Below are 25,860 nucleotides of genomic sequence, written 5' to 3' on the forward strand. Positions count from 1 at the left end.
ACTCTAAATGAACCCAATATGTGTTACAGTAAGCGGACTTCAACAAGGCAACCAGCATTTAAAAATTGTACACATACTGTAGGCTACATGTTTTATCCGATGCTACCTGAACGCAGCATAACGTTCAAAACAAACTACAGCGGCATCTCGAGGCCGTTTGGGTGAATGTCTCATCAACCACCATCGCTACGTGACGTGGCCCGGCCCCAGGCTAAGTTAAATCCATCCTGTCCCTGCTTCTCCCAGCTGCTACTGGAGCAGACAGCGGCGACTCGGCAGTGAAAGCACCGGCTATCCCATCCAGCAGCTTGGCCTAGACATGAGCGAAATCCTGCCACGGCGCATGTTCCTCTGGAGCATGGCGGTCATCTATCTGGCTGCTTTTGTGTCCCTCTATATGCAGATACCAGGTGAGAACACGACTCTGCTAACTCTGTAGAAGCTAGCTAACTTATCTTACCACTAGCTGGGAACTTTCCGCGGCGAAGCAGAAGTTTATGTGGGCTGCAGTCAGAAAGGTTTACCTGCTCCTGTCTGACTTTACGAGCTATCAGCAGCGGAGAGAGACCCAGCCTGTTGTAGAGATGCACAGAGGACAGTTAACGTTAAGGACGCTTTCTTTAAGTAGCCCAACAGAAGTCTAAAAGACCTCGCCCACGCGACGTCAGAGTGCCAACAGAAATTTCCAGAGCATGGTTTCCACAATTTAATGTATTAAAAAAAAAAAAAAGATGTTTATAGACATTTTTAAACTTTGAATATGCACTTGCCAATGAATGGCATATTCAGAATATATTTAGTTGAATGCAAACACAGAAACTGGGTCACATCAAGATATAAATCGCAAACAGACTTTTTAAAATATACGGTACATGTTGAAACATGCTGGAGCTGCTGCCCCCGCGACCCGATACCGGATAATCGGATGAAGATGGATGGATGGATGTTTAAACACATCACATTGTGTGTCTGGTATTTTTCTTTCTAGGAGGCTGCTTTACTATTTTAATACTCTACAGCAATGGTTCCAACCTTTTTTTTCTTCAAGGACCCCGGCCTTTTCTATCATTGAGTAAACTGACAGCCCCTGACCAATTTATGGATGTTTCATTATATTCAATGCATATAACAACAGGCTACAGAACAACTGATACACTCTTTAATTAACCCACAAAATTAATAAAACAAGTAATTTGGATACATTTTGAGCAAGCTATCTTTCTGTAAATAATGCATCAGAGATTAACTTTTAATGCCATGTATTGTGTTTTTTCAACATAGCCTTTTTAATATGCTTATTTTTGACAAATTCAGCTTGGGAATTGTTCATTGGCAATAGCAATTTGGATATTTTACTGCATACTTTTTTACTGCACCACGAGACTGTTTAGCAGAGATGGGAAGGCTCTGTAAATATAGCTTCAGTGTTCAGGTTTTCACTGTGCCCTATCCTGTTGTAAAATTATAATATGGTAACATGATACACCAAAACTTTAAAACTTGTTTTCTTCACAGAAAAGATTGAAATGCTGAGGTAAAGTCCTGCTGTGTTTTAAAGGACCCATGACATGGTGCTTTTTGGATGCTTTTATATAGACCTTAGCGGTCCCCTAATACCATATCTGAAGTCTCTTTCCCAAAATTCGGCCTTGGTGCAGAATTCCAGCCACTAGAGCCAATCCCACAATGAGCTTTCCTTAGTATGTGCCATTTCTGAGTCTGTAGCTATTGAGGAGGAGAGAGGGAGGGCAAGGTGGAGAGTGGGGGTGTGGCCTTGACAAAGTGCCACTTTGCTCTGAAAGCCATGATGTCTCTTTCTCACGTGCAGGCCAAATTCTCTGGGTGGACAACGCAGAGAAAGGGGAGGTAATCTTTTTCCAGATCGGCCCCTCTAAGCTTTCATTTTCTCAAAGGCAGAGCAGGATAAGCAGGGCTCGGTTTACACCTATTGCCATGTCTAGCCTCTAGGGCACCAGATGCAGGCTGGGGGAACTCATTTTAATGTTAAAGGTGCTCTAAGCGATGTTGGGTGACATTACTTGTTGTTGACGTTCAAAGTATTACAAAACAAGACTAGCTTGCCCCTCCCTCCTCCTCATCCCGTCCCCTCCCTTCTGTTCTTCCTCGCACTAACCCCCCGAGCCCCCACCCCCAAATCTTTCTTGTTGGTTATTGGCTGGAACGCTAGATCACTGTTTGTGTATGCTTCGTGATGCAGGTGGGCACAGTTTGTGTTTGTTACCATTTGTAGACCCTGGGCTGACTACAGACCGTGTTTTTTTACAGTGTGTTCTGGGGACAGGCAGCTCGCGGATAGTGAGGAAACGTTTGATGTGTGTGACAACAAATGTAGCCTATAGCACATGTGACACTTCTCAGAGCACTTTTTTTTTTTTTAAACTCATAAAGGGAAATTTTCATGCCATGGGACCTTTTTTTAAAAAAAAAAAAAATTTAAATTTAAGCTTTGGCGACTCTGAGTGGGGGTCGGTTGCTTACCAATGAAGATGCTCCCATACAGTCCACAAAAAATCACTAATTGTTTGATGCGTATTAAAATGGATGTTAAACATTATGCTGTTCATGTTGGTTTTTAGTTCTATCTATTGTGTCTATTTCTAGGTCTCTATGGTAATGATGGGCTGTTGCCTGCTCGTTGGCAGCTGCGTTACAGCGGTAAGTCACTAGGGGAACAGCTGCTGTCCTCTCCCACCCTGCTGTGGCTGGGACCTCGGCTCGGCTTGGACACTCACACCACTATGGAGCTGCTGTGTCTCATTGGTGCTGCCCTGAGTCTCGCTGCCACGCTGGTAGAGGCTCTGCGAGACAGCTTGGTGTTTTTCTGCCTGTGGGCCTTGTACCTGTCCATGTACCAGGTGAGTCTACAGTGTCGACTGCCCTTAGTTTTCCTTCACAGGTTGCTGTCATGGTGTCTCTTCTCTCACTGGCCATTTTTGTTTCACATTTCAGGTGGGCCAGGTTTTTCTCTACTTCCAATGGTGAGTAATGATCTGTGGATTTTTATATTTAATGTTTTGTAATTAACACAATAGTGTCATGAATAGCAGCTGGTTAAAAAATCCCAAGATAGTTTTGGCGGTTGGCCCATAGGTTTATGTCATCCTCAGTCCACTGTTTGTAACATTGTAGTACTGTTTGTCTCAGCTAATGTGCAACAACACTGTAGACATCAACAAACTAGTTCTCTTGTCCTCTCTGTCTGTCCCTTACTTGTAAATATTTCTATTTCATTGTTTCCTGTTACCACTGTTCAGGGACAACTTGCTTCTGGAGACAGGGTTCCTCTGTATTCTTGTTGCTCCACTGACATTAATCCGAGGTTCGCGAGGGGTAAGAGCGCATGATAGCGTGACCTTCTGGCTGATCCGCTGGTTGCTCTTTAGGCTCATGTTTGCCTCGGGTGTGGTGAAACTCACATCTCGTTGTCCCACATGGTGGGGCCTTACAGGTATGCTTCAGTGTCTTTAGGTCATGCCTTTTTAAAGTGTATTGTAGTGTGTATGTGTTGAGGGTAGAAAAAAATCGAATATATCACAATATTTTGAACCAAATACCTCAATGTTGCAACAACACTTTAGAGTTGACTATTGATGCCTTCACAAAATATTTACCCAATGAGATTTTTGCCAAATAATCATCAGTACCATGAATATCATGACTAATTGGGTAAAGGCAAATAATAAAACGGCTAGAACAGTCTGGTAAGTTTAGAAAATGACATTACTTTACTGTAACGCAGCCTGTAAAACCATGAAAAGGAAACACTTTTGCCATATTACAGTATCCAAAGTCTAAGACGATATCTGATATTGCATCACAATATCAATGTTTTAAGGATATATTGCCCAGCCCTAGTTGAGGGTGTACATCCCTTAAGAAAGGACATTACTACAATTTGAAAACTGCAATTTGACTTTTTTTTGACATCATGGCTGCTCTAACTGACATCAGCACATTTAAAATAACGATTTTGAATTTCTTTTTGTCGGTATCATATCCTATTTTTGAGTTGAGTACATTCATTTTTTTTTTTTTTTTTTTTTTACTGTGTGTTACAGCTCTGACGTATCACTACGAGACTCAGTGTATCCCCACCCCGCTGGCCTGGTTTGCCCTACAGTTGCCGGTGTGGTGGCATAAGTTGAGTGTGGTAGGGACCTTCGTCATAGAGATCGCTGCACCCTTGCTTTTCTTTAGCCCACTGCGCAGACTCCGGCTTGGGGCTTTTTACATGCAGGTGGGTAAAAATTCAAGTGATCTCTACAGACTGGCTCTGAGGTATACAGTTATCAATTATAATAGTTAGAGTGAAGCATTTTGCTTTGGTAAAAAATAATATAATAATTTTTCACCCCACTCAAGTAGCTGCTTGGTTTATGCAGTAGAATAAATGATTGGTTAATTTGTTTTTCTTTGTCTTGTGTAGGTGCTGCTTCAAGTGTTCATCATTTTGACTGGCAACTACAATTTCTTTAACCTGCTGACTTTGGCCCTGTGTCTGTCACTTCTGGATGATCAGCATGTACACTTCTGGCTACGCAAGGCAGACAAGCTCAGCAAAAATGGTATGATAAAAACATAACTACAGCATACATATGTAGGCTATACTTTGTAAAGTCTAAAAAAAAAATAGCTTGAATAATAAAATTATGCAGGTAATCATCCAGATACACATTTTATTTTAAAGTAATTTTGCACAGCTATAGGCTCAGTGTTGCGTACGCCAGCATATTAAACACCCACCATCACCTTCAAAATCAGCTGACGCATGATTGGAACATGTTTTTCATTTTTTAAATAAAAGAAACCCAAATCCTGCCTACGGAGTAACACACAGTGAAAGCTTATAGTTGGACCCAAGTGGTTTGTCCATTATGCCAAAGTATACTTACCAGATTATCATCATGCTCTCTCTTGGATGTGGTCAGACTCCAAGTTGCAGTTGTGGCTGTGTTACCTGCTGGAGCTGGCAGTCTGGGCTCTCATGATCTTTGGATCAATTGTATGCTTTGACCTGAATCTGGATACAACGAAGAAAAGCATCTCCTCCAGGACAGGTGTGTGTACATGTATTTTTCCATATTCCATGGGAACAATTGCATATTGCAGTTCAATTTTTAAAATACATTTTTGTCCTTGCAGCATTCACATTCCACCAGTTTAACCAGTTTCTGAAGACAGTCACTATCCCCTCTATATGGATTGGTGTCCTCTCTCTCACCTGGGAGATGGTCACAGCCATGTTCAGGTAGGTGTGTGTGTGAGTGAGTGATTATGTTGCATTTTCTGTATTGCATGTTGTACAAGCAACATACGTAATGTGTTTTTCTAGGTGTGCGTGTGTCTCCGGTTTCCTGAAGAGGTTTTGGGGAACTCTCCAGTGGACTGTGTTTGCTGCTGCCACCGTTGCTATGTTCACTATAAGTCTGGTGGGTGCTGTTGGAAATACAAGAATGATTGAACTTCATATCATAAAGCTAATGAGTCTTGTAAATCAACCTTAATTGATCAGAAATATATCTTCAAACCTGGTTGCTATCACTCTTTATGATGACTATGTTTATTTATGTTGCAGGTGCCATTCACTTATATAGAGTTTGACTCTCATGCCAGGTTGTGGCCGGGAGTGCGTCAGGCCTATGATATGGTGGATCGCTACCAACTGGTCAACTCATACGGCCTGTTCAGAAGGATGACCGGGGTCAGTGGACGGCCAGAGGTTGTCATCGAGGGAAGCATCGATGGAGTCTCGTGGACGGTAAGAGAAAAGAGTTATAATGGACGATGGTTTGAACAGGATCTGATGTAATATGGCTGTTAATGATGATGGGCATGCTAAGCTAATGTTCTCTGAGCATGCTGTAAAACCCCTAAATTCCAGGCGCTTCTGTAACTGTACCCTAATACCGTGGAGGCACTACTAAACAATTTTATTATTAATTGTTAAGACTGACTGTCCTGCTACACTGTAGTAAGTTATTCCTATCAATATGTTTTTTCTTCTTCTTTTAGGAGATTGAGTTTATGTATAAGCCAGGCAACCTAAGTGCAGCACCTGCTGTGGTGATACCTCACCAGCCCAGGTTGGACTGGCAAATGTGGTTTGCTGCCCTCGGTGATCAAACACAGGCTCCATGGTTCACCAGCCTCATATACAGCCTGCTGCAGGGCAGAAGAGATGGTATGCATCCTCAAGAGTGTCAACAATTTATTTTCTAGCTGTGGTTCCTGTCACCCTTTTATCTCCCTAAAGGACATTTCAACACAGATTCAAACTACCACTGTACTGCTTTGTATTGGTTTAAAACTTTTAAGGATGCTGCACTTCTAGCCACACACAAAATAGTGATATCAAAGAAGGTGTTTTACCGCTTAGTCAGCTCATTGAAAAGGCCTTCATTTGATAAGAAATGAATCCAGCCCCAGATCATTGCAGTGGTGCTCTCACTGATGTCTGGTCAGTCGTTTTAAATACATGTTTCTCATTGTTTCTAAAAGCAACTATGCGTAGAATTTAAAAACATCTCTTTAGTGCCCTCCAGTGGTCCTATCAAAACACTGCTGCGCCTTCTTTACTTTGACAAAAGCAACTTACAGTATCTCTGATGGGGTGTTAGTTTGGGACACAGAACAAACTTGTTACAATCTTGGACCAGGGCTACAGGGACCTAAATGTTTCAACTCATAGAGCACAGAGCAGAACATGTTTCAATGTTGAATTATGAAAAGAAAGCAGTGTTTATTTTTTTTTTTTTTTATAAGAACGAGCAGATCTCTGAAAGCTTTGTTTTATGTCCTGCAGTGATAGAGTTGATCCAGACCGATGTATCACAGTATCCGTTCTACCAGCAGCCTCCCACCTACCTCCGTGCCCACCGCTACAGATACTGGTTTACTGAACCGACGGCTGACGGGTCAGTTCTCTCTCTCTCTCTCTCTCTCTCTCTCTCTCTCTCAAATTCAAACTCAATAAACAGCTAATAACATCACTGCAGCAACAACATGATTTATTACATTTTTCTGCAATTTTGTCACTATTTTCAAAAACAATTTTTAGTTAAGTGAGTTTAAGGTAGGCATTTAGAAGTTCACTTAATTTTTCCTGTGCAACCATGTCCTCAAAACATCAGGATATTTACTGTTTGGCTGTTTTTTGTTGGCAGTTCCTACCCAAAGCATTGGTGGAGGAGGGTCTATGATGAGGAATTTTATCCCACCGTGCACCTGGGCAGCACTTTCCTGGAGAGCATGCTCAGTCGGCATGGACTCAAGGTAAATTAATGTAAAAACATAATATTAGAAATTATGGAAAACAAGAGAAGGATGTGGGTAGGAAATGCCTTTTCATTCTTCTGTTGAATACTGATTAACATTCATCTATACTTGTAGGACAAATCGCCTCAACGTCGTATGTCTAACACCACTGTTGCCCAAGTGGTGAGGTGGGTGCGCTCTCAGGTCAGAGGTGTTCCTACCCACATACTTATCTGGACTCTCATTGCCTCCAGCGCCACCCTCTGTCTGCTCCAGGGATTGCAAAACAAGAATAAACGCACAGAAAGGACCCCACTCACTAATATGGCCGCTGGGAATGATCAAACAGATAACGTACATGACAACTCTTCAGACCACTGTGGGAAGTCAGATGAACAACAGGCAGCAAAGGGGGAGGAGGAGAAGGAGGAGGGGGACAAGACAGAAGATGGACAGGACAGTGAAGATGAGGTGGAGGAGGGTGGAGGAGAGGAGAAAGAAGATTCTGGTGATGACGAAGAGGACTAAGTAAAAGAGGAGGAGGAGGAAGACAGAAATGATGAGAAGTTTTGAAAAAAATGAAGGCAATCCCGTCATAGACTGTTATCACCACCTGCCTTCATATAATGTAACAAAATGACCAAAGAAGCTGTTCTGTGCAAAGTTGTAATTTTGGATCAGCCAATTATGGAAATATAACCCATCTACACCTCACTGCAGTATACATGTTTCATAAATCAGTGGTCAGAAACCAATTGCTTCATTGAGCAAATCTTATCAGATGTTCAAATAAATGGCGGCTTCCAACTTACGTTGAACATTCAATCAAATCAAATATGTGGAGAGAATAGAGAAATATACATTTAAAATATAAGACAATGTGCGTGCCTGTATGTGTTTGTGTTAGATTACTGTGGTCTGCCTGTTGCTGTATCTACTGAACTAAAACAAGTGCACTTTTTTCTTTTTTTCCCCCCACAAATGTCTTTTGTTTCTGTCAGTGTTAAAAATGAAACATCACAAAATGTATTTTAAAAATGTTTTCTTTTTTCATATAATAAAGTATAATAAAATAAACACCTTTCTGTACATTTTAATCTGAAATTGTGTAAAAATTGTTACTGTTTTACAGTTTATACCTTATGTAATTTGAATTCAGTCAGTATAGATCAATACGTGTAAGAAATATGTGTACAGGAGAGACTAAATCCAGCTTTAGTGTCATTATAAAGCAACAACATGAGAAATCATTCTATATTTCTCCACATATGTAGTCACCCTGTACTATATAGTGTTGCAGTTGAATTCAACGTTGTTTGTTTCACCACTTCAGTACTCCAGGACAGTACTTGTCGATCAGAGACTGGTAGTACGGCTTCAGCTTGTCCACGTCGGGGAGCTCGGTGCTCTTTGTGTACAGGTCAAATTTGCTGTGGAAAGGGTGGAAGATGGAGCTTCAGGTCAAAGCAGCGAGTGGGATAATGTGCACATGAAGAGAGGAAAATGCTCACTTGAACTCTTGGACCCAGGGCAACATGCGCAGGTCTTTGTCATTGCACAGGTGCATGTAGTCTCCGTGGGAGTGCCAGGGGTAGAACGAATGAAAGCGAATCATGTACAACCCCTGAAGACAGACAGAAAAAGAGTAGATCCATAACTGAGCAGGTGAGGAGAGACAATCCTTGCACATTTAGTGCTCTCATTTTGTAATTGCCATACCTTAAACAATCATTTAATGTACAAATTTACTGACCTGCTCTGGGATGGAACAGTTGTTAAACTTCATAACTCTGTAGAGATACTCTGAAGACAACAATGCAAGCGTTCAGGTACAGTATTGTAGATAAACAGGCACTTTGTGTGTGGATGAATGTGATGATGTCTCTTACCGTCATGGCCCCAGGACATGAGGACTTTGTCAAGTCCACAGTTTGATTCATAGATCCCGTTTTCCGTACTAGAGAAAAAAAAAGTCATTATATAACGGGACAAATTGCCAGTACATCAAACAACTAGCCTAAAGTGTCGACCTAAAGTAAAGTAAAAGTAAAAGTAAAGTAAGTAAACCTAAAGTATTTTTGTTCCGTTTATTAAAATTGATGGACTGTAGCCTAGATGTACTGAGAGGACAATTTAAATGTTTTAAATGCAAACAAATCAGAGGTATTTTTACATTGTAATGGCGAAAAACTGACAAAAAAAGTACATCAAGTACAAGTACATCTCCTCAGAGTTAGGGGTAGACCTTCAATCAACTATTTTGCTAATGTAACATGAAAATACCAACTTGTAGCTGAAAGTTTTCTCATCTGGGTTATCCATAAAGGTATTGTCTCTGAAGACAATGGAGTTTTGAAACTTGCAGCCCACTGGGAAGGTGTCACCAACTACAGCCCACTGCGAGCACACATACACAAAACCTGCTATAAGAATGAATTGTATTGCATTGTGTATTATATAAAATGATAAATAATAAACAAATTATAATAAAAAATAAATAATAAATAATAATATTATGAAATATGTAATGGATCAATTATTCCTGTAATAATGATAATCTCTTATCAAAACAGAGTTCAAGCATGCCTTGAGTGAAAAGACAAAAAGGATCATAGTAATAGCAATGACAGTACTGAAAAGACAAAAACTAAAACTGGGAAGAACACAAAATTAATTTAAAATCAGTTTGAGGGAAATGAAATCTGAAAAAGTATGACATTACAGTGGCTATATGTAATTTTGAGTTTGTGTTGATTCTAGAGGCTGCTTTGGACAGAAGCGGCAGCTAGTGTTGTTACCACACATGGTGTCGTTAAGGTCTAGGTCTAATCTGTGACCCATCAGAGTGTGTGTCTGTAGCAGCGTCTACCTGCTGCAAATCATTCTGTTCTGTGCTGGGAAACAATCGAACCCGGGCAGAGGCCTTACTAAACACTATATAAAAATGGTGTTCTTTTCACTGTTAGTTTTGTTTGCTGTTACAAGTCATTCAAGACCATTGTATGAAAAATGACAGAGCTTCAGACACATTATAAATTACATATAGTCACTTTAAGGTAGGAAATTGAACCCAGTTCAAAGTTCAGCAACCTTGATGGAACTGTAATACCAGACAATGTGTCGTACCTGGGGTTCATCCCAAAAAGCCATTGTCTTTCCAACATCATGGATCAGACCCACCAACTGGAACCAGTCTTAGAGAGATAGTGAATGCAGATATTTATGTATGTATGCACTTGTACAAAGTGTGTGTATTTGTGTCTCTCTCCCTGTATGGTACCTTTGTCCGGGTGTGCTTGCCGGATGCCCTCAGCAGTCTGGAAGGCGTGGAAGGAGTTGGGGAAGTCCACATCAGGATCAGACTCGTCCACCAGCTGGTCTAGAGACATGATGGCGTCCATCATCCTCTTATGATCATGGTTGCAGCCGGCCCATACAGAGTGCTGCATAAAGGTACGAGTCACAGCATTACTGAGGAGGCTTTCTTTCTCAAACTTGCTAAGAAAGGCCCTGAACACCTCTGGGCATAACAACTTTTTCCAAATATTGCTTTCTTGTTGCATTTTGTAGACACAAAGGGAAAGCTTTCCATGACCTGTCATGTAAAGCTTTTGTAGCGGGGTCACATACATTAAACAGGACAGTGTCTGTGTGTTACCTTTGGGAGAAGTGAAAACGAGGTTAATCAAACAACCTTTGGTCCAGGCAACATGTTGTGGCTCTTTGCCTTTGGTGTGTTTGCTCAGTTGGACATGATGACTTGGTCATCCAGAGCAAAACAGACACTCACAAAAATTCAAAGAAAAAACAAAATCAGAATGATTTAGCGTAGGGGTGTCAAACTCATTTTACTTCATGGGCCACATATCCCTAATTTGATCTCTATTGGGCCAGATTAATAGACATCACTCCAGAAAGAGTTTTTTGTCAGCTTGATGTTGGCAAACACAAGTCGCTTCTGCTACTTCTGAGTTCTAAGGCACTAGTAGGGGAAAAAAATAATGTTACGGACCCGGGTCAAAGAGGTAAAACTACAGAATTTTTCAAAATGTAAGTTGTAAATTTACGGAAAAAGAACTCTGACATATTTTCTGAGATTAAATTGGTAAATTTGGAATTGGAAAGAATTAATTCTCTGAAATTTGCACACAAGTCATCCAGTGGGCCTGATTGAAACCTTTGGCGTGCTGGTTCTGGCCCACGGGCCGCACTGTTTTACACCGCTGCATTAGTGCAAGACAAGTTCCACCAAGTCCACCACATGTCCCCCCTGTATTTACTCACTTTTTGTTTCACAAAGTCCAGCGTCTGATTGGTGTGCATCAGCTTGTATGTGTTGAACACACGGTCAATTAGATTTCCACTCTGAAACACACGTACGCAACACAACAATAGATTTACACCATCTCAGGTTTATAAAATGCTATTGAGGAACTGCATGAAATTGTTTATGGCAGAAATGTATTTTGGCAATGAACTAGGGTTTAAAGTGTAAAATTCATGAAACATCCGACTACACTCACCCTTTATGCTGACCCACCAATAATTTAGCCCATTTGCAAGTAATTTGCAGAAAAGCAGTCCGGAAGTTTTGTAAATACAAACTGGATTTTCATGCATTTTGTTATTACAAACTATGATAGGAATGAAGGAAAACTGGATGTTAAAAAATCCACCACTGTTGAATATATAATCAGTGAAAATGAGAGATTTATTGACCTATAGCACTGGTAAAGGGCAAATAGGGGATAGCGCTCTGCTGATTGAAACAGACACAGCTTTGCACTCCTGCTCCAACCCTCATTATGACTGAGAGAACTGGGAGAAATAATCATAGATAACCTCTGAGATACACTGTTTTTGACAAACTTATTCATATACTGCATTTAATTGTAAATCAGATTCCTTCCTTCTTTCCTCCTCTACTTAGCAGAAGATATAGCCTATCAGTCAGTCTCTAGTCCAGATATCAGGAACATTTTATGAATTTTCTCAAACCCTAATGCACAGTTTTATCCTTTTTAAAACACTTCTAAATGAGATTTTTTTTTTTTTTAATAACATATGTGGCCAATAGTGTTTTTGCATAATTATAACCCTCCCATAGGTGTAACAACAGTGTCTTTCTCACATCTGAATTCACCCCTCTGGCCATAAAAGAATGCAGCAATAAATAAGTGTCATCATCAGAAGGAGAGCTTTGAATGCCTACCTTGAAGTTTCTGTAGTCTTCCTTTTCTTTGGTTTTATCCACCTCCAAATTTGGCCGATATGCCAGAGATGGGTCTGGACCCTGTGTTTGAAATAACAGACATTGCAGACAATACTTTTAGGTTTGACAAAAAAAATAAATAAAAAATTACGTATTAAAAGTAGTTAACATAGATTAAAAAAGTAAAAAGGATAATATTGAAAGCATAGCCACGGTATTTATTAAGGCCACACGTACAAGGTTGATGACACGCATGGCTGACAGATGAATGTCTGAGTGTTGTGGTGTTTCCTTCCTCCTGCCTGTATATATACTGCCGGTTTATAATGTAATGCTTTTGACCTACACTGTGAGCCTGCATATAGTGCACACCAATGTCCAGTCACATTTTAACCAAACCTCACCTAATGGGCTACCCTGTATTGAACCTTGGCCTTGTGTGAGTGTGTGTTTGTTTGTACGTGCATGTGTGTGTGTGTGTGTGTGTGTGTGTGTGTGTCCATCACAGGAAGAGTTTTTTGATAGTCAGCGGGTTACCTGTTTGGGCTGATGTGGCATGACTCAGTAGTTCTTTGTTCCACAGATAAGTTGTTTATCTCTAATCGTATTATATATTTATTATTTAAAAGAAAGCACATTTACCGAAATGTACAGATCTATTTAAACCTGCATTCTTGTGGCAGTTTATACAACACATCTGTCATTTACCTGTATCCACACATAGAAAGAAGAAACCAGATAAGCTTTCATTGATACCTTTTTATTTCTGGTTATTGATCACATTACATCACACAGACAACAGGGGCTGACCGTGATGGGGATTATTTCTCAGTATCAAATGTCCTGGTTCTGCGTAAGTTAGACCAAACACATAGACCTCTGCAGTGGTTGTGACCGATTAGGAAGAAATCTGTTCTGTTTGTTGTACCCGAGGTAAAGTTGACCTGAGTGTTCAAATAAGCCTCAGTCGACAGTCAGTACGCACAAATGTGTTGATTCCTGCCAGCCGTAGCCCTCAGACGCGCTGTCTGGCGTCAGTCCTGTCCCTCTGACACACTTATAGTGTCATAGAAAAAGTGTTCTGTAACATGTAAGATCGAGCTCTACCTAGTTAAACATTACTAATGTGTGTACTAGGGGTGGACAATTCACAAAATGTCACAAATCGATTCAATATTGATTTTTGGGCTCAAGATTCAATTCAAAATTAATTTTTGATTCAAAAACGAATCTCAATTAAAAAAATGATTCACAGTGTGTAAATGTAGTTAATTTTCCCATGTGACAGTATACACGCCATTACAAAATGAAACAAATAAATAAAATTAAAATAAAATAGGAAGCGATTTTGAATCGGTAGAGCTTGAGTCGATTCATGAATGTGAATGGATTTTTTGCACACCCCTAGTGTTTACCCAAATTTTCTACTTATTTTATTCTTAAACAGGGGTGTCTCTAGCAGTGGTGCCATTTATATGGTATTAGTTTTTGGGTGAAGGGTTAACAAGGTCTAATTTGAGGTTATTCTTGGTTTATGTTCTTCTTACATTTTTTAGTATAATATCAAGCTGTCAATTAGGTTTTCTGAAGAAACTTTCTGCCAACAAATCAAGATTTATTCATTCAATTTATGTATCTTCTTCTTTGGTGATCATCAACCAGAGTTTTACTGGTTTACTGGTTTACTGTACATTACTGCCACAACCATGGATGTATTGTCTTACAACAAATGCTAAATTGCAACATTAATTGCAATAATATTGTGGGTGATACTTCTGGAATGACCATCTTTCACTCACTCCCTCAGCCCTCCGAGGGTTGATCTCACAAATTTTACTTCACTTTTCAGACAAATGACACTTCTGATGGCAGCAGGGGACGTGAACGAGGGCATGTTGAACTACTGAAACGCAGCCATTTATAACAGAAAAGCCTGTGAAACAAACTGCAGGTGTGGAGTTTGAAATACTGTATTTAATAAAATATGCTATCAAGTGGCATTGTGGGAAATATAGGATCTAGTGTTTTTGGAGCTTGTCCCATACTAGGGACTGAGAGATCGCATTTCTTGGCCTCTACTGCTTTTCTTCTTCTTTCTTTTATTTTTTTTTTCTCATTTATGATGCCATGAACCTGAGTTTGATAATTTGTGTTCCTGATGAGTTCCACCTGTTCATGAAGAGGGTGTTATATAACGGTACTTGATCCACTCTTTTCAGTGGCAGTGGTTTGGACTTTTTATTTTACCTATCCATGCACTCTCTTTCTAATGTGTTGTGTGTGTGTGTGTGTGTGTGTGAGAGAGAGAGAGAGTGTGAGTGAGTGTGTTATTGGTGTGTGTGTGTGTGTGTGTGTGTGTGTGTGTGTGTGTGTGCGTGTGCGTGAGAGAGAGAGAGTGTGAGTGAGTGTGTGATTGGTGTGTGTGTGTGTGTGTGTGTGTTCATCATCACTAACATTTTTCAATCGTAAACCAAAAAATGGTATTAATTAAAAGCCACACTCACACAGAAATGCATGTGCAGGTTGGACTGGAGTTTTATTACACATTGATGCTATTGTAAAGACAGTGAGAAAGAAATATTAGCTGGAACCAACACAGATGGTTTACAAAAGGACACTTGTAACTTGAAGGGGCGCTCACATGAACATTTCGATTCGGTAAAGTGGGATATTTACAGCAAAATGGTCTCATTGAGTTTAAGTTAAATAACACATTTTAAAAATTCAAGTCATACTGAATGTAAAGATGAATAAAGTGCTCTCATGCTTTCCTAAAATTGAACTACTGACACTGTTACGCTGAACTAACACAAATAGAAAAGCAAAAGACTATAAAGCTTTTAATAACACTTTGATAGTCAACATTCACAGTGACGCTTAATTTGGATAAGTGAAAGGCAAAACATTATAAGGCCTTTACAAAAAATGAAAGCAGTTAAGGCTCACAAAAACAGACTTTACAGTGACAATTAAAATGATGCATCGTTGATTTACAGTTTACAGTTAAAAAAACACTACAGTATAGTTGTCTTTGTTAAGAAACAGCTATTTGTCAAGAAGCGTCACAACAGATCATGGATTAGGGTTTGTGGTTATTTTGGCTACTAGGTTTTTGGGTGAAGGGTTAACAAGGTCTGATTTGGGGTTATTCTTGGTTTATGTTCTCACTGAAGTAAAGCTGCTTGTTCGCAGAGGACATGAAAGTGCTTTTGAGAGACAAGGTGGATTAGCTCTGAGCTCAAGTGAATTAAGACCAGCAGGATCACCAGTGATGACGATAGTAGACATTAGTCAGTAAGGGCAGTTTGGAAGAGGCTTCTCTCATTCAGTTTTGCACAGTGTCTACATCAGGGGTGTTAAACATCAAACAGCCCGTGAGCCAAAACCAGCCCGCCAAAGGGTCAAATCAGGCCCACATGGTTGTTTTTGCATAGCCTACATGCCAAAACACCTAAAACTCTAGTTTCATTGCAGTAAACTGGTGATGATGGCTGATAAGCCGGAAATCTTATAACAACATGCTCACCAGAATAAATGCTTAGATCTGGGACCATGGTAACATCCCTACATCTGAGTCTAATGGGGCAAGAAACTCAATGTCCTTTCTCAGTCAAATAATCAAACGAGTGAAAAGTATAGTCAGATTCTCTAAACCACTTTATTTGCTCATAAACCCAAAAGTGAGCACACTTGAAATGTTGTTGGTAATAAAAAAAAAGACTGAACCAGGACGTTGCCCTATAAACTGTGGCGAGACTGTTGAGGCAACCAGACTTCTTTTTGGTAATGTTGCCGCATTCCCAGATCTCAGCGATGTATTTTATTGGTGCAAATTATTGTTACAAATGAAAGTGACGGTCAAAACTACAAAAATATGACAATAACTGATATAAATAAACCATAGTGGCGCTTTTATATCTACTAAGCAGCTGAGTTTAGATGACACATCAAGGACTAACCCTGTCTCCTTGAAATGACCTGTATATATTACTACTTTGCAAATATGTTTTGGGAGAACAACATTGCAGCGCGGATTACTTTTCTATTGACATAATGAGAACATGTTGTTAGTTAACATGCCAATAAAATGCTTTATGACAGTGTACTTAATTTTTTTCTGCCATAATGTACCATCTGGCAAGCAGATATTGTATACCTGCTTCATATATTTAAAAACGCGTTCCTTTTAACATAATCCAGACAGCGATTACGTTTTTCATCACTGAGCTGAATTGTTTCTACGAGACAGGGTTGCAAAGACTTATATCGAAGGCTTATTTTGGGTCCTAATTGCATCGCTAATGAAACAAAGGACCTGCCTAACTTTGACGATAAACTCGTCAAGGTTAGCTGTGACCTCAAGGTGAGTTGTTAGCCGTAGCTGTGAGGACTGCGAGGGTTAATGGGGGAGGAGTCTTCCCTCCCGCTTTGTCCAATCAGCTGGTACAGACGGTGGCTGAGATTCTGAACTTGACAGGTGCCAAGGACACACCCCACCCTCATCAAATGGCTGTGACCCCTTCCACCGCCACTGTTAGCATGTCGACGACCCCGTGACCCACGCTGCCACATTGGCGCTTCCCATGGCACACTGTCTCTCTGGTCAGGCAACGGGTCAGACAACCTTTGCGGGGGCTCTTTGTGCAGCAGGGCCCTCCATATGAAATGTCTGTCTCCCTCTGTGATGTGGTTGTCAACAGCAACAGAGACATCAGATGCAGTGGGCATGATGGCGGTGTTAGAAGACTTTGGGTATTTAGCGGTTCTGGGTAAACTCAACCTGAGATACAGAGACAAGGAGAGAACATGTTTAGATGCAATGCACAAGCAGTACAAAACACACACACACACACACACACAACACACACACACACACACACACACACACACACACACACACACACACACACACACACACACACACACAGTGTGTGTACATATGGTGTTGCAGGGCAGGCATGCGCATATCGCCGGCTTGTGTTTCTGTCTGAAACTGAATCGCTTCAACAAGATGAAATGCCTCACAGGAAGTCAGGCTTGTACTGTAGGAATGTCCACTGTACTCAACCTGTGGTCTCTTTTTTCAAGGAATGGAACAGAGAAAGAGTGGATTGAAAGAGAAATTGAGAGGGAAAGATAGAAGGAGAGATTGACAGAGGGTGGTGAACAGGTGGAAGTCAACTTCTATAGCTCGCTTATCCAGTCGCACGACCTCTGTATCTGGGGCGGCAGAAGCTCAGTTCGTGGGGAGATGGCTTGGGTCGCAAGTTCAAATACCTGCATGGTGTAAGTGCAGAGCGTGGACTGGTAGCTGGAGAGGGTTTGCCTCCTGGGCATTGCCGAGGGGCCCTTGAACAAGGCACAACCCCAAACTGCTTTGCATCTCTCCATAATACATAATGCATGTGAACAGTTCCTGTTTGTGCATATCAAGTCAAGTCAAGTTTATTTCACCCATAAAAATGGAAATTACAGTGCTCACACCTGCCATCATCCCCATAAAAGCTGGAGAATAAATACAACAAATACACTACAACATACATAGTATATATATATATATATATAATATATATATATATATATATATATATATATATATATATATATATATATGTATACATAGTATATATATATATATATATATATATATATATATACATATATATTAATATATATACATACAAAAAAAAACTTATACAAATTTACTTTTAAAGTGCTTGTTGTGCTGTCTAATAGCCTGAGTTATAAAAGAGAGAGCATACCGTTTAGTTTGTGTTTCAGGAGGTTTTAGCCTACCACTACGCTCCATAACCCTGCCAGTCACATTACCATGAAGAGGGTGACCCGGGTCCCTTGATATTTTCTGTCATTTTTACTAGATGATCATCATATACCTGATCCACTGTATTTAACTCTCCCACCATTTTCCAAGCCCTTTTAGTCACTCCATCAATCCTGGCCTTCTCAGTTTCCCCAGCATTCCCCCTCAACCCACCACACAGTAACTCCAAACACTTCACATGACTGACATAAAAAAACATTCTCACCATATCCGTATTCACCTTAAAGGATTGCAACTTCCTCATACAGTATACACGTGGGCTTAATTTTTTCATCTATGAGTCAACATGATCAGACCATGTAGGCCTGTCATTAAAAACATTGCCCAAATACTTGTATGTGTTCACTCTTTCTATTTCTACACCTTTGATTTCCACTGCCTCAGCTGTGATCTTATTTCTCCTGTAATCTATGACTAATTCTTTGGTTTTCTTAACGTTGAGTTCCATGAAATGCGTATCACAATAATCAACAAAGGCTTTTATCTCATTTTGATAGTAGCCAGTGTGATAAAACAGTTCCCTGAGGTGACCCTGTGTTTGACATGACACTGTCTGACTTAACTTTTGAGTTCAACTTAACAAATTGAAACCTGTTTTCTAATGAAATTAAAATGAACAAGATAAAAACACCTGAAACCTTCATCATCAAAAGCTTATTTACAAGGATGTGTGGTTGATTAGAAAAATAAATTAAAAAACATTAAACTTATGTACTATATTCGTGGAGAAACGGAGCATTAGCTCTCCGTTCATCCATTTTGTTCCCAATCGACTGCACATTTCCCATGATCCTAGATGGAATGTAGGGCTGACATCTCTGTGATATAAGACTCTTTAAAACTCCGCCAGCTTTTCTTCTCTTGAGTCTTGTTATCTCTTTTGGGAAGTCTTGGAAATCCACCAAGGTAGCCACTTACCCCCTCCGCCATTGATCCAAATCAGCCCTTTCAATTCGGCAAACAAATAACAAACTCTTGCGGCACAACACCCTCGGTCTTCCACCGACTGCAAGAGGTACGTAAAAAATAGCAACAACCAGCACTTTTTGACGTTCATCACAGATACCAAAAGTCTAAAGATATAAAAGTGAATATAAGAACTAGACGGGGAGGGTAGCATGGTCTGCCACAGGAGCAGCGGCCGGAAGTATAAGAATATGTGTTTTTGGTTTGTGTGTGTTTGCCATGTTGTGTATCCGTGAAATAACTGTTAAAGTGTACCTGGAAAAACACTGGCTAACGTTAATCTGCTTCAATAAAAAAACAAATAAAACGTAAAGGTCCTGTGGCATGAAATATGTCACTTTATGATTTTTTTTTAACAATAATATGAGTTCCCCCAGCCTGCCTATGGTCCCCCAGTGGCTAGAAATGGCAACAGGCGTAAACCGAGCCCTGGGTATCTAGCTCTGCCTTTGAGAAAATGAAAGCTCAGATGGGCCGATCTGGAATCTTGCCCCTTATGAGGTCATAATGAGCAAGGTTATCTCCCCTTTCTCTGCTCTACCCACCCAAAGCATGAGCGAGAGACTTTCAAACGAGCAAAGTGGCAGTTGGTTAAGGCCACACCCCCAGCGTTCACCTTCAGAATATCACACTGACACAAAAATAAAAATTGACATTGATCCTCTCATCTGACAACAAGCATATGTGCTAAATCATCACTTGTAAGTGGTCCTTTAGACAACTAAGTACTGCTTACTCATCTTCACCCGCAAATACAGTTGTAGGGCAACAAGTTAATTCTTTTACATGTCTCTCAGTCAATCATTAAAAAGTTCAACCAACAGTTTAAAATGCCCCCTAAAAGATAATATGTAACAGTATCTGAGGAAGGGTGAGTCCAGGAAAGTGAAAAGCGACAGAGCACTATGTAGATGGTGCTAAGAGGCTCCTACACCACCACTTCTCCTGAGTGTTTTTGTCTGACGTCATTAAATACCTTTTTTTTCTTTTTCTTTTTCATTCCTTCCTTGCTCTTTCTCAGACGTTCAAAAGTTCAGCTGCTTGAGAGTTAGAAATTACGCAATACTTAGTATAAATCATGTAAAGTAGTAGGCTACGAGACAAAGAGCACTTGGTGCGCCGCTTTCACCTAGTGTAGGATTGTTAAAAAAAACAGAATTATAACACAGTAATCTGTACACTCTGTTGCCCTTTTTCAATGCTGACAGAAATAAGTGATTGAATCAACACAGGAATTTGGGACATACTGTACCTAAGGACATAAAACTCTGTAGACAACAGCTTACCATAACTGTGTTAGTCATGTAGTTACATATGTAGTAGTTGAAGGTCATGTTAATCAAGTCTTGAAAAACACTGAATTTAGTTTCTGCTTCTTCATCTTCTTCTTATATGGAAGCATGTCCATCGTGTGTACACACACACACACACACACACACACACACACACACACACACACACACACACACACACACACACACACACACAGTGTTGGCTATTCATGAGATGAGAAGAATAAAGTGAGAGGGACGGCTGGAGCGGATAATGTTTGTGTTTGTTTGGTGTTAAAAGTGGGCCAGAATAACATATGATCTTTATCCTGTAAGTAATCCTGACTGGTATTCTGCTCCCTCTTCTGGCCGGACACCTTGGACTTTCAACACATGCATGCACGCACGCACGCATGTACGCACACACACACACAGACTGATTTGTGTCGCCCAACTCTATTAACTTTGAATTGTCTCTAATGAATGCTGAATTCTGGCAGTATTGGACAAAAGTGCACACACACACACACACACACACACACACACACACACACACACACACACACACACACACACACACACACACACACACACACACACACACACAAACACACACTATCTACCAGTACGGGAAATGTATGCTACAGAACTGCTTGCCAAAGGTGACACATACAATACAGGTATAAACATCTACACCAACATAAAACAATGAACTAACAAAGATATATGTCTTTATTAAAGGTATGGCAATATACCTTGAGATATACAAAGTCAGGAGAACACCGTATACTGTATGCAAACCTTTGTGCCCATACATCCAATAGTTGTTGATGAACCCAAAGGGATGGATGTACCGACAGGTCAACGTTGCCATCAGCTAGCATGGCTAGAAAATGTCTGTTTTAAGGTTTAAGGTTATACATTTTTCACAACACTGCATGATAACAGCACAGTGTGAGTTCAGGTGAACGTGCGTTTGTTTCTGTACTTTTCTATCTGTACTTTTTCTCTCTTGTGTGTTATACAGTGGTCCATGTTGTGAACCTGTAGAGAGTCTGAGGGCAAAAGGAGCTTCTCCAACATTCCTTCCAAGTTAGAGCGCAGCAGGGGGTTATTCACAGAGGACCTGAACGCACGCACGCACGCACGCATGCACGCATGCCCACACGCACGCCCACACACACGCGCGCGCACACAAACACAAACACACACACACAAACACACACACACACTCTTACACTTTCCTGTCGTAACTCCTCTAAAATACTTTGTGCAAAGAAAGCTTTTTGTCCCTCCCAGATCCCCACTGTTTCACTAACAGTTATTGTTACTGGTTCTACTCATTATTTATTCCTCCTCGTTTTCTCTCTCTTTTCTAAACTAAAATAGGATCCTTTCATTTGTCTTTCTTTGCCCTTTTATCTTTTTTCTCACAAGGCATTTTGTTAAGTGCCAGCAGCAGTATTATGTTACATCCATCAGTGTTGAATCACTGAGATCCCCTCTCCTCTTTAGCCCGGGATAACTTAAAGCACTATAGGTCACAAGAAGACAACCACAACTGTCACAACCTACACACTGCTGTTGAGTGTGTTGTTGTAGTTTACCTTACTCAGAGTGTGGCTTGTTTGCTGCTTGGCACCTTAGCTTAGCCTACATATGTTCTTGTCCCACTAAATCACCCTCACCTCTGTCCCACCTCCTGCTGCTGAATTGCCTCATTCGGTTGTTGGGACTTTTTCTCACATTAATGACTGCCAGAAGGCAAGACACAGACATTAAATGCTTTTTTGTTCTTTTTTTAAATATAATTGATCAACCTGTTAATTATTGTCTTTACTAAAGGAGAATTTCGGTCAATTCCAACACGTAGCTCTGTTATTTGTAAATTTGGAGTGCTGTCAGCAGAGAGAAAAACGAAAACAATCAGTGCTGCCTACACCATGTTATCCTCCTGTTAGCATGAGCACCTACAGGCTTAAACAGGGCACGTTTTAAACATGTTTTTAGCCTATAAACATGTTCAAAATGTGATTTTCATCAAAAATGCCTACCCATTCCTTCTGAGTGAACACTGTGAATCTGACTGCAGCAGATCAGACAGAAAGGCATGAAAGGTCTGCTGATTCAGCTGTGTTTAGTTCCTGCGTTGAGAAGGCAGTTAGAGTGTTTAGGGACCGTCTACAAACTACAACACAAAAAAATAATATGTAGGCTATCAATTTAAGGATTAAATAAGGTAGTGTCTCCAAACTTACCTTGTATACCTTGTATCTTGCTAGTTTTACTACAGCACTTACTTTAAAAAAATAAGCAAATACTTATTTTTGAAAATATGTTTGTATCTCTTTTCGGTGTTGTACTTTTTAGACGGTCGCGAAGCACTTCTTGCACTATCAACACCGGAACTAAACACAGCTAAATTAGCATTAGCTTTCATGCAGTTCTATCACATTTACAGCAGTCAGATTCACTGTGTTCCCTCAGAAGGAATCACTTTACATGGGTAGGCACTTTTAATGACATTTTGAACATGTTTATAGGCTAAAACACGTTTAAAACGTTTAAGCCTGTTGGGTCCTAACTCTTGCAGGAGGATAACACCGATTGTTTCCGTTTTTTCTCTATACTGACAGCACTCCAAACAACAGAGCTACGTGTTGGAATCGACTGGAATCGTCCTTTAAGTAATCAATTGTTAATTTAGTCTAGAAATAGTGACAAATGCCTATTGCAGGTTCCCACATAGCCCATGATGTTTTTTTCGACCAAAAGTCCAAAACCCAAAGACATTCAATTTAAGATAACATAAAAGTGAATTGTTACATTGGAGAGGTTCTGTGTTTTTGGATAAATTACTTATCCAAATTCTTTGTGTTGATTGAATAATTATTTTTTTAACTAATTGTTTCAGCACTAAACAGATCTAAAAAAAAAAAAAACTACGTTGTGAAATAAAGGCTTTATGATTTGGTGGAGGTTTTGTGACTCATTTTTGACAAAATGTTTAAAGAGGACATAATTCAGATTGTAAAAGCAGACAAATATGTGATTTGGGGCTATATGATATCTAAAAAATTAAATTGACTTACTTGGCTTGACAACTTTTAACAATGCTCCACAGTTTATTTTTCTATCTTTACAAAAAAGATAGAAAAAGAAAAAAAGAACTTAGCCAAACTGTTGTGTGGATATGACTGGACAATTGAGGGCCAATAAAGTAATAGAACTAATAAGATGAAGTTATTATTACTTACCATTAGGTGATATAGGCTACAAGTCTCTAATGGGTTTACAATATCAATATCTTGATATTTTGTTAGGAATATTTTCCTTCCTATAATTTCATCCATTCATTGCTTAATAATAACCAAAGATAAAAACATTTCAGTTTAATTTTTGTTTCACTGTAGAAAATAACCTCCAAAAGTCACACTTTGCCAAAGCAAGCGACATTACATCTTTGACAGACGTTTCGTTACGTGTGTAAATGTTGAGTTATGCGTCGGTGGGCTACCTATGTCTGTGAGTGAGGCTCTGCAGAGTCAAAGCCCGGGACTGGATCTCCAGAGGCAAGAGGCCGAGCACCAGGCACATCCACGCCGGCAACAGCGCACACATGGCGGCGCAGTGGAGACGAACTGTCCGGGGCCAGGCGGATCTCAGAAGACCAAAATATGATAATTTAGACAAAAATAAAAAATCCAGTGAAAACTCTTTCGGAGTTGTCGAACTTTAGGTTATTTTTTAAGAAGTAAATTGTCCCGTAGCCTATGAATGAGTGACAGCATCATGAGTCCTGTCTGCTGCACCCTCTCTGCACATTGGCCTTCTCGCTTTGAATAAGAAAATCCGTTGAAAAAAGACGTGACAACTCAGGAGCTCATTGGAGCTCACTCACATCGAGAGCAACTGAAGTCCTGAGTTCTCTAATGTGAAGCCTGATTGAGGGAGGAGGAAGATGAAGAGGAGGATAGGAGGAGGGAGGAGGGAGGCTCATTGCCTGTCCTCTGTGAACCGCATGAACATAAAGGTAAAGTAGCATTTCGCCATAATTGTTCTAGTTGTTTTTTGTTTTTTTTTTACAAAATGGACTTTTATTTATGGCCACAATAGAGCGCGTTTACAGGTTTACAGGTTTTTTCTTCTTGTTAAAGACCCCCGAAATGAACTGCTGAACCCATCATTAGCACACTGAGGTCATATTGAGCTTGTTTGCTTTAATTTACAGTAACATAACTTCATATAGGCTACAACGCCTATCATGTAAAGAGAAGCTGAGAACCAGTTGTAGATCACAGGGTTTCTACCAGAAAAGTTGATTAGCCTGGTGTCTTTTTTTTGACGAGGGGCCGACTGGGGCCAGTCACAGATAATGGCAGCATTGGCCTAATGAAGAGCCCAATAGTTGCTGTGATGACAGAATTATGGAAGTAAAAAATAATCTGGCTAATACCGATTCAAGGACCAAAATTTAGTGGGCCACCAGGCTTGCAATATAAGAGAAACCCTTGATCATGCATGTTGGGTAAGGACAGTTTAAAAAGTGCTAAACAAGACAAAACTCCAACCTGGACAAGCAAAGCCATTATAGAAGAGCAACAACAGTGCCATGGCTAGAAGTTTAAAAATTAAAGCCTGGGCATGGGAAGCTCGCCTGGTCGAGCGGGCACCCGTATGCAGAGGCTCAGGGTTTGAGTCCAACCTGTGGCCGCTTGCCGCATGCCCCCCCCCCCCTATCCTGTCTACAGCCTGTCTTGTCTATTACTGTAATAGCTAAAATGCCCCAAAAATATCTTTAAATAAAAAAAATGAAAGCCTGCAGGTATTAGTGAGACCTTGAAGTGTATGGATGATTGAATGGAAACTGAAAAACTGTTTTTGGCATTAAAGACTCTTGTCCAGCTTTGTCAGCCTGTGTATTTATGCCCATGTGCCCTTTTCAAATGATATGCCTCCTGAGCAGAATATATTCTTGTGACATTTGTAAAGTTAACTGCAAAAGTGACATTTATCTTTACAACCCAACACAAGATTCAATCTCGTTAACCTCCGGGCACTCCGCAGTATATGTTATTATTAATATATTTGTATAGTGGTCCAGTTGTGTGTATCTGCCATCCACTACTACTACTGGATCCTGTGGCATACGTTACAATACGGAGAAAGATCTTATATCAGACGTAAAGTATGCAACATAATTCTAATTGTGTAACTGGGTTCAGCACAGCCAGCCAGGCTGTACTTGTCATGATGTCCCTTGATCTGCAAACGTCCAAAGAAGTAAAGAAAAT

At 40.2% G+C, this 25,860-nt stretch overlaps 3 protein-coding genes across 3 annotated transcripts; 1 reads left to right on the top strand and 2 right to left on the bottom strand.

Moving 5' to 3' along the window:
• The first annotated feature begins 148 nt into the window (after positions 1-148).
• lmf2a (lipase maturation factor 2a) lies at positions 149-8,061 on the top strand. The gene is made up of 14 exons (XM_032523670.1): positions 149-410; positions 2,623-2,876; positions 2,971-2,999; positions 3,276-3,469; positions 4,080-4,258; positions 4,448-4,586; positions 4,950-5,078; positions 5,164-5,269; positions 5,354-5,450; positions 5,597-5,779; positions 6,034-6,202; positions 6,824-6,935; positions 7,185-7,293; positions 7,411-8,061. The coding sequence occupies exons 1-14, from the start codon at positions 320-322 to the stop codon at positions 7,801-7,803; spliced, it is 2,184 nt and encodes a 727-aa protein (XP_032379561.1). The 5' UTR covers positions 149-319; the 3' UTR covers positions 7,804-8,061.
• Positions 8,062-8,320: 259 nt separating this feature from the next.
• miox (myo-inositol oxygenase) lies at positions 8,321-12,881 on the bottom strand. The gene is made up of 10 exons (XM_032523675.1): positions 12,725-12,881; positions 12,488-12,568; positions 11,560-11,640; positions 10,556-10,718; positions 10,402-10,469; positions 9,563-9,672; positions 9,165-9,232; positions 9,029-9,078; positions 8,787-8,899; positions 8,321-8,705 (listed from the first exon to the last, which is right to left on the bottom strand). Exons 1-10 carry the CDS (start codon positions 12,740-12,742, stop codon positions 8,597-8,599), a joined length of 861 nt encoding a protein of 286 aa, XP_032379566.1. The 5' UTR covers positions 12,743-12,881; the 3' UTR covers positions 8,321-8,596.
• A 2,119-nt stretch (positions 12,882-15,000) lies between these two features.
• Positions 15,001-24,515, bottom strand: adm2b (adrenomedullin 2b). Its single transcript, XM_032523677.1, has 2 exons — positions 24,084-24,515; positions 15,001-17,267 (listed from the first exon to the last, which is right to left on the bottom strand). The coding sequence occupies exons 1-2, from the start codon at positions 24,185-24,187 to the stop codon at positions 16,859-16,861; spliced, it is 513 nt and encodes a 170-aa protein (XP_032379568.1). The 5' UTR covers positions 24,188-24,515; the 3' UTR covers positions 15,001-16,858.
• Between the last annotated feature and the right edge of the window lie 1,345 nt (positions 24,516-25,860).

Source organism: Etheostoma spectabile, chromosome 8, assembly GCF_008692095.1.
Source record: "Etheostoma spectabile isolate EspeVRDwgs_2016 chromosome 8, UIUC_Espe_1.0, whole genome shotgun sequence".
Lineage (NCBI taxonomy): Eukaryota > Metazoa > Chordata > Actinopteri > Perciformes > Percidae > Etheostoma > Etheostoma spectabile.

Excerpts from the sequence above, each read along its gene's own strand:
- lmf2a (XM_032523670.1), top strand. The coding sequence starts at position 320 with ATGAGCGAAATCCTGCCACGGCGCATGTTCCTCTGGAGCATGGCGGTC. Across the intron at positions 3,470-4,079 it reads CACATGGTGGGGCCTTACAG|CTCTGACGTATCACTACGAG; the intron begins GTATGCTTCAGT and ends TGTGTGTTACAG. Across the intron at positions 4,259-4,447 it reads TTGGGGCTTTTTACATGCAG|GTGCTGCTTCAAGTGTTCAT; the intron begins GTGGGTAAAAAT and ends TGTCTTGTGTAG.
- miox (XM_032523675.1), bottom strand. Across the intron at positions 11,641-12,487 it reads AAGACTACAGAAACTTCAAG|AGTGGAAATCTAATTGACCG; the intron begins GTAGGCATTCAA and ends CGTGTGTTTCAG. Across the intron at positions 10,719-11,559 it reads TGGACTTTGTGAAACAAAAA|CACTCTGTATGGGCCGGCTG; the intron begins GTGAGTAAATAC and ends ACCTTTATGCAG.
- adm2b (XM_032523677.1), bottom strand. The coding sequence starts at position 24,187 with ATGTGTGCGCTGTTGCCGGCGTGGATGTGCCTGGTGCTCGGCCTCTTG. Across the intron at positions 17,268-24,083 it reads AGCCTCACTCACAGACATAG|GTTGAGTTTACCCAGAACCG; the intron begins GTAGCCCACCGA and ends TCTGTATCTCAG.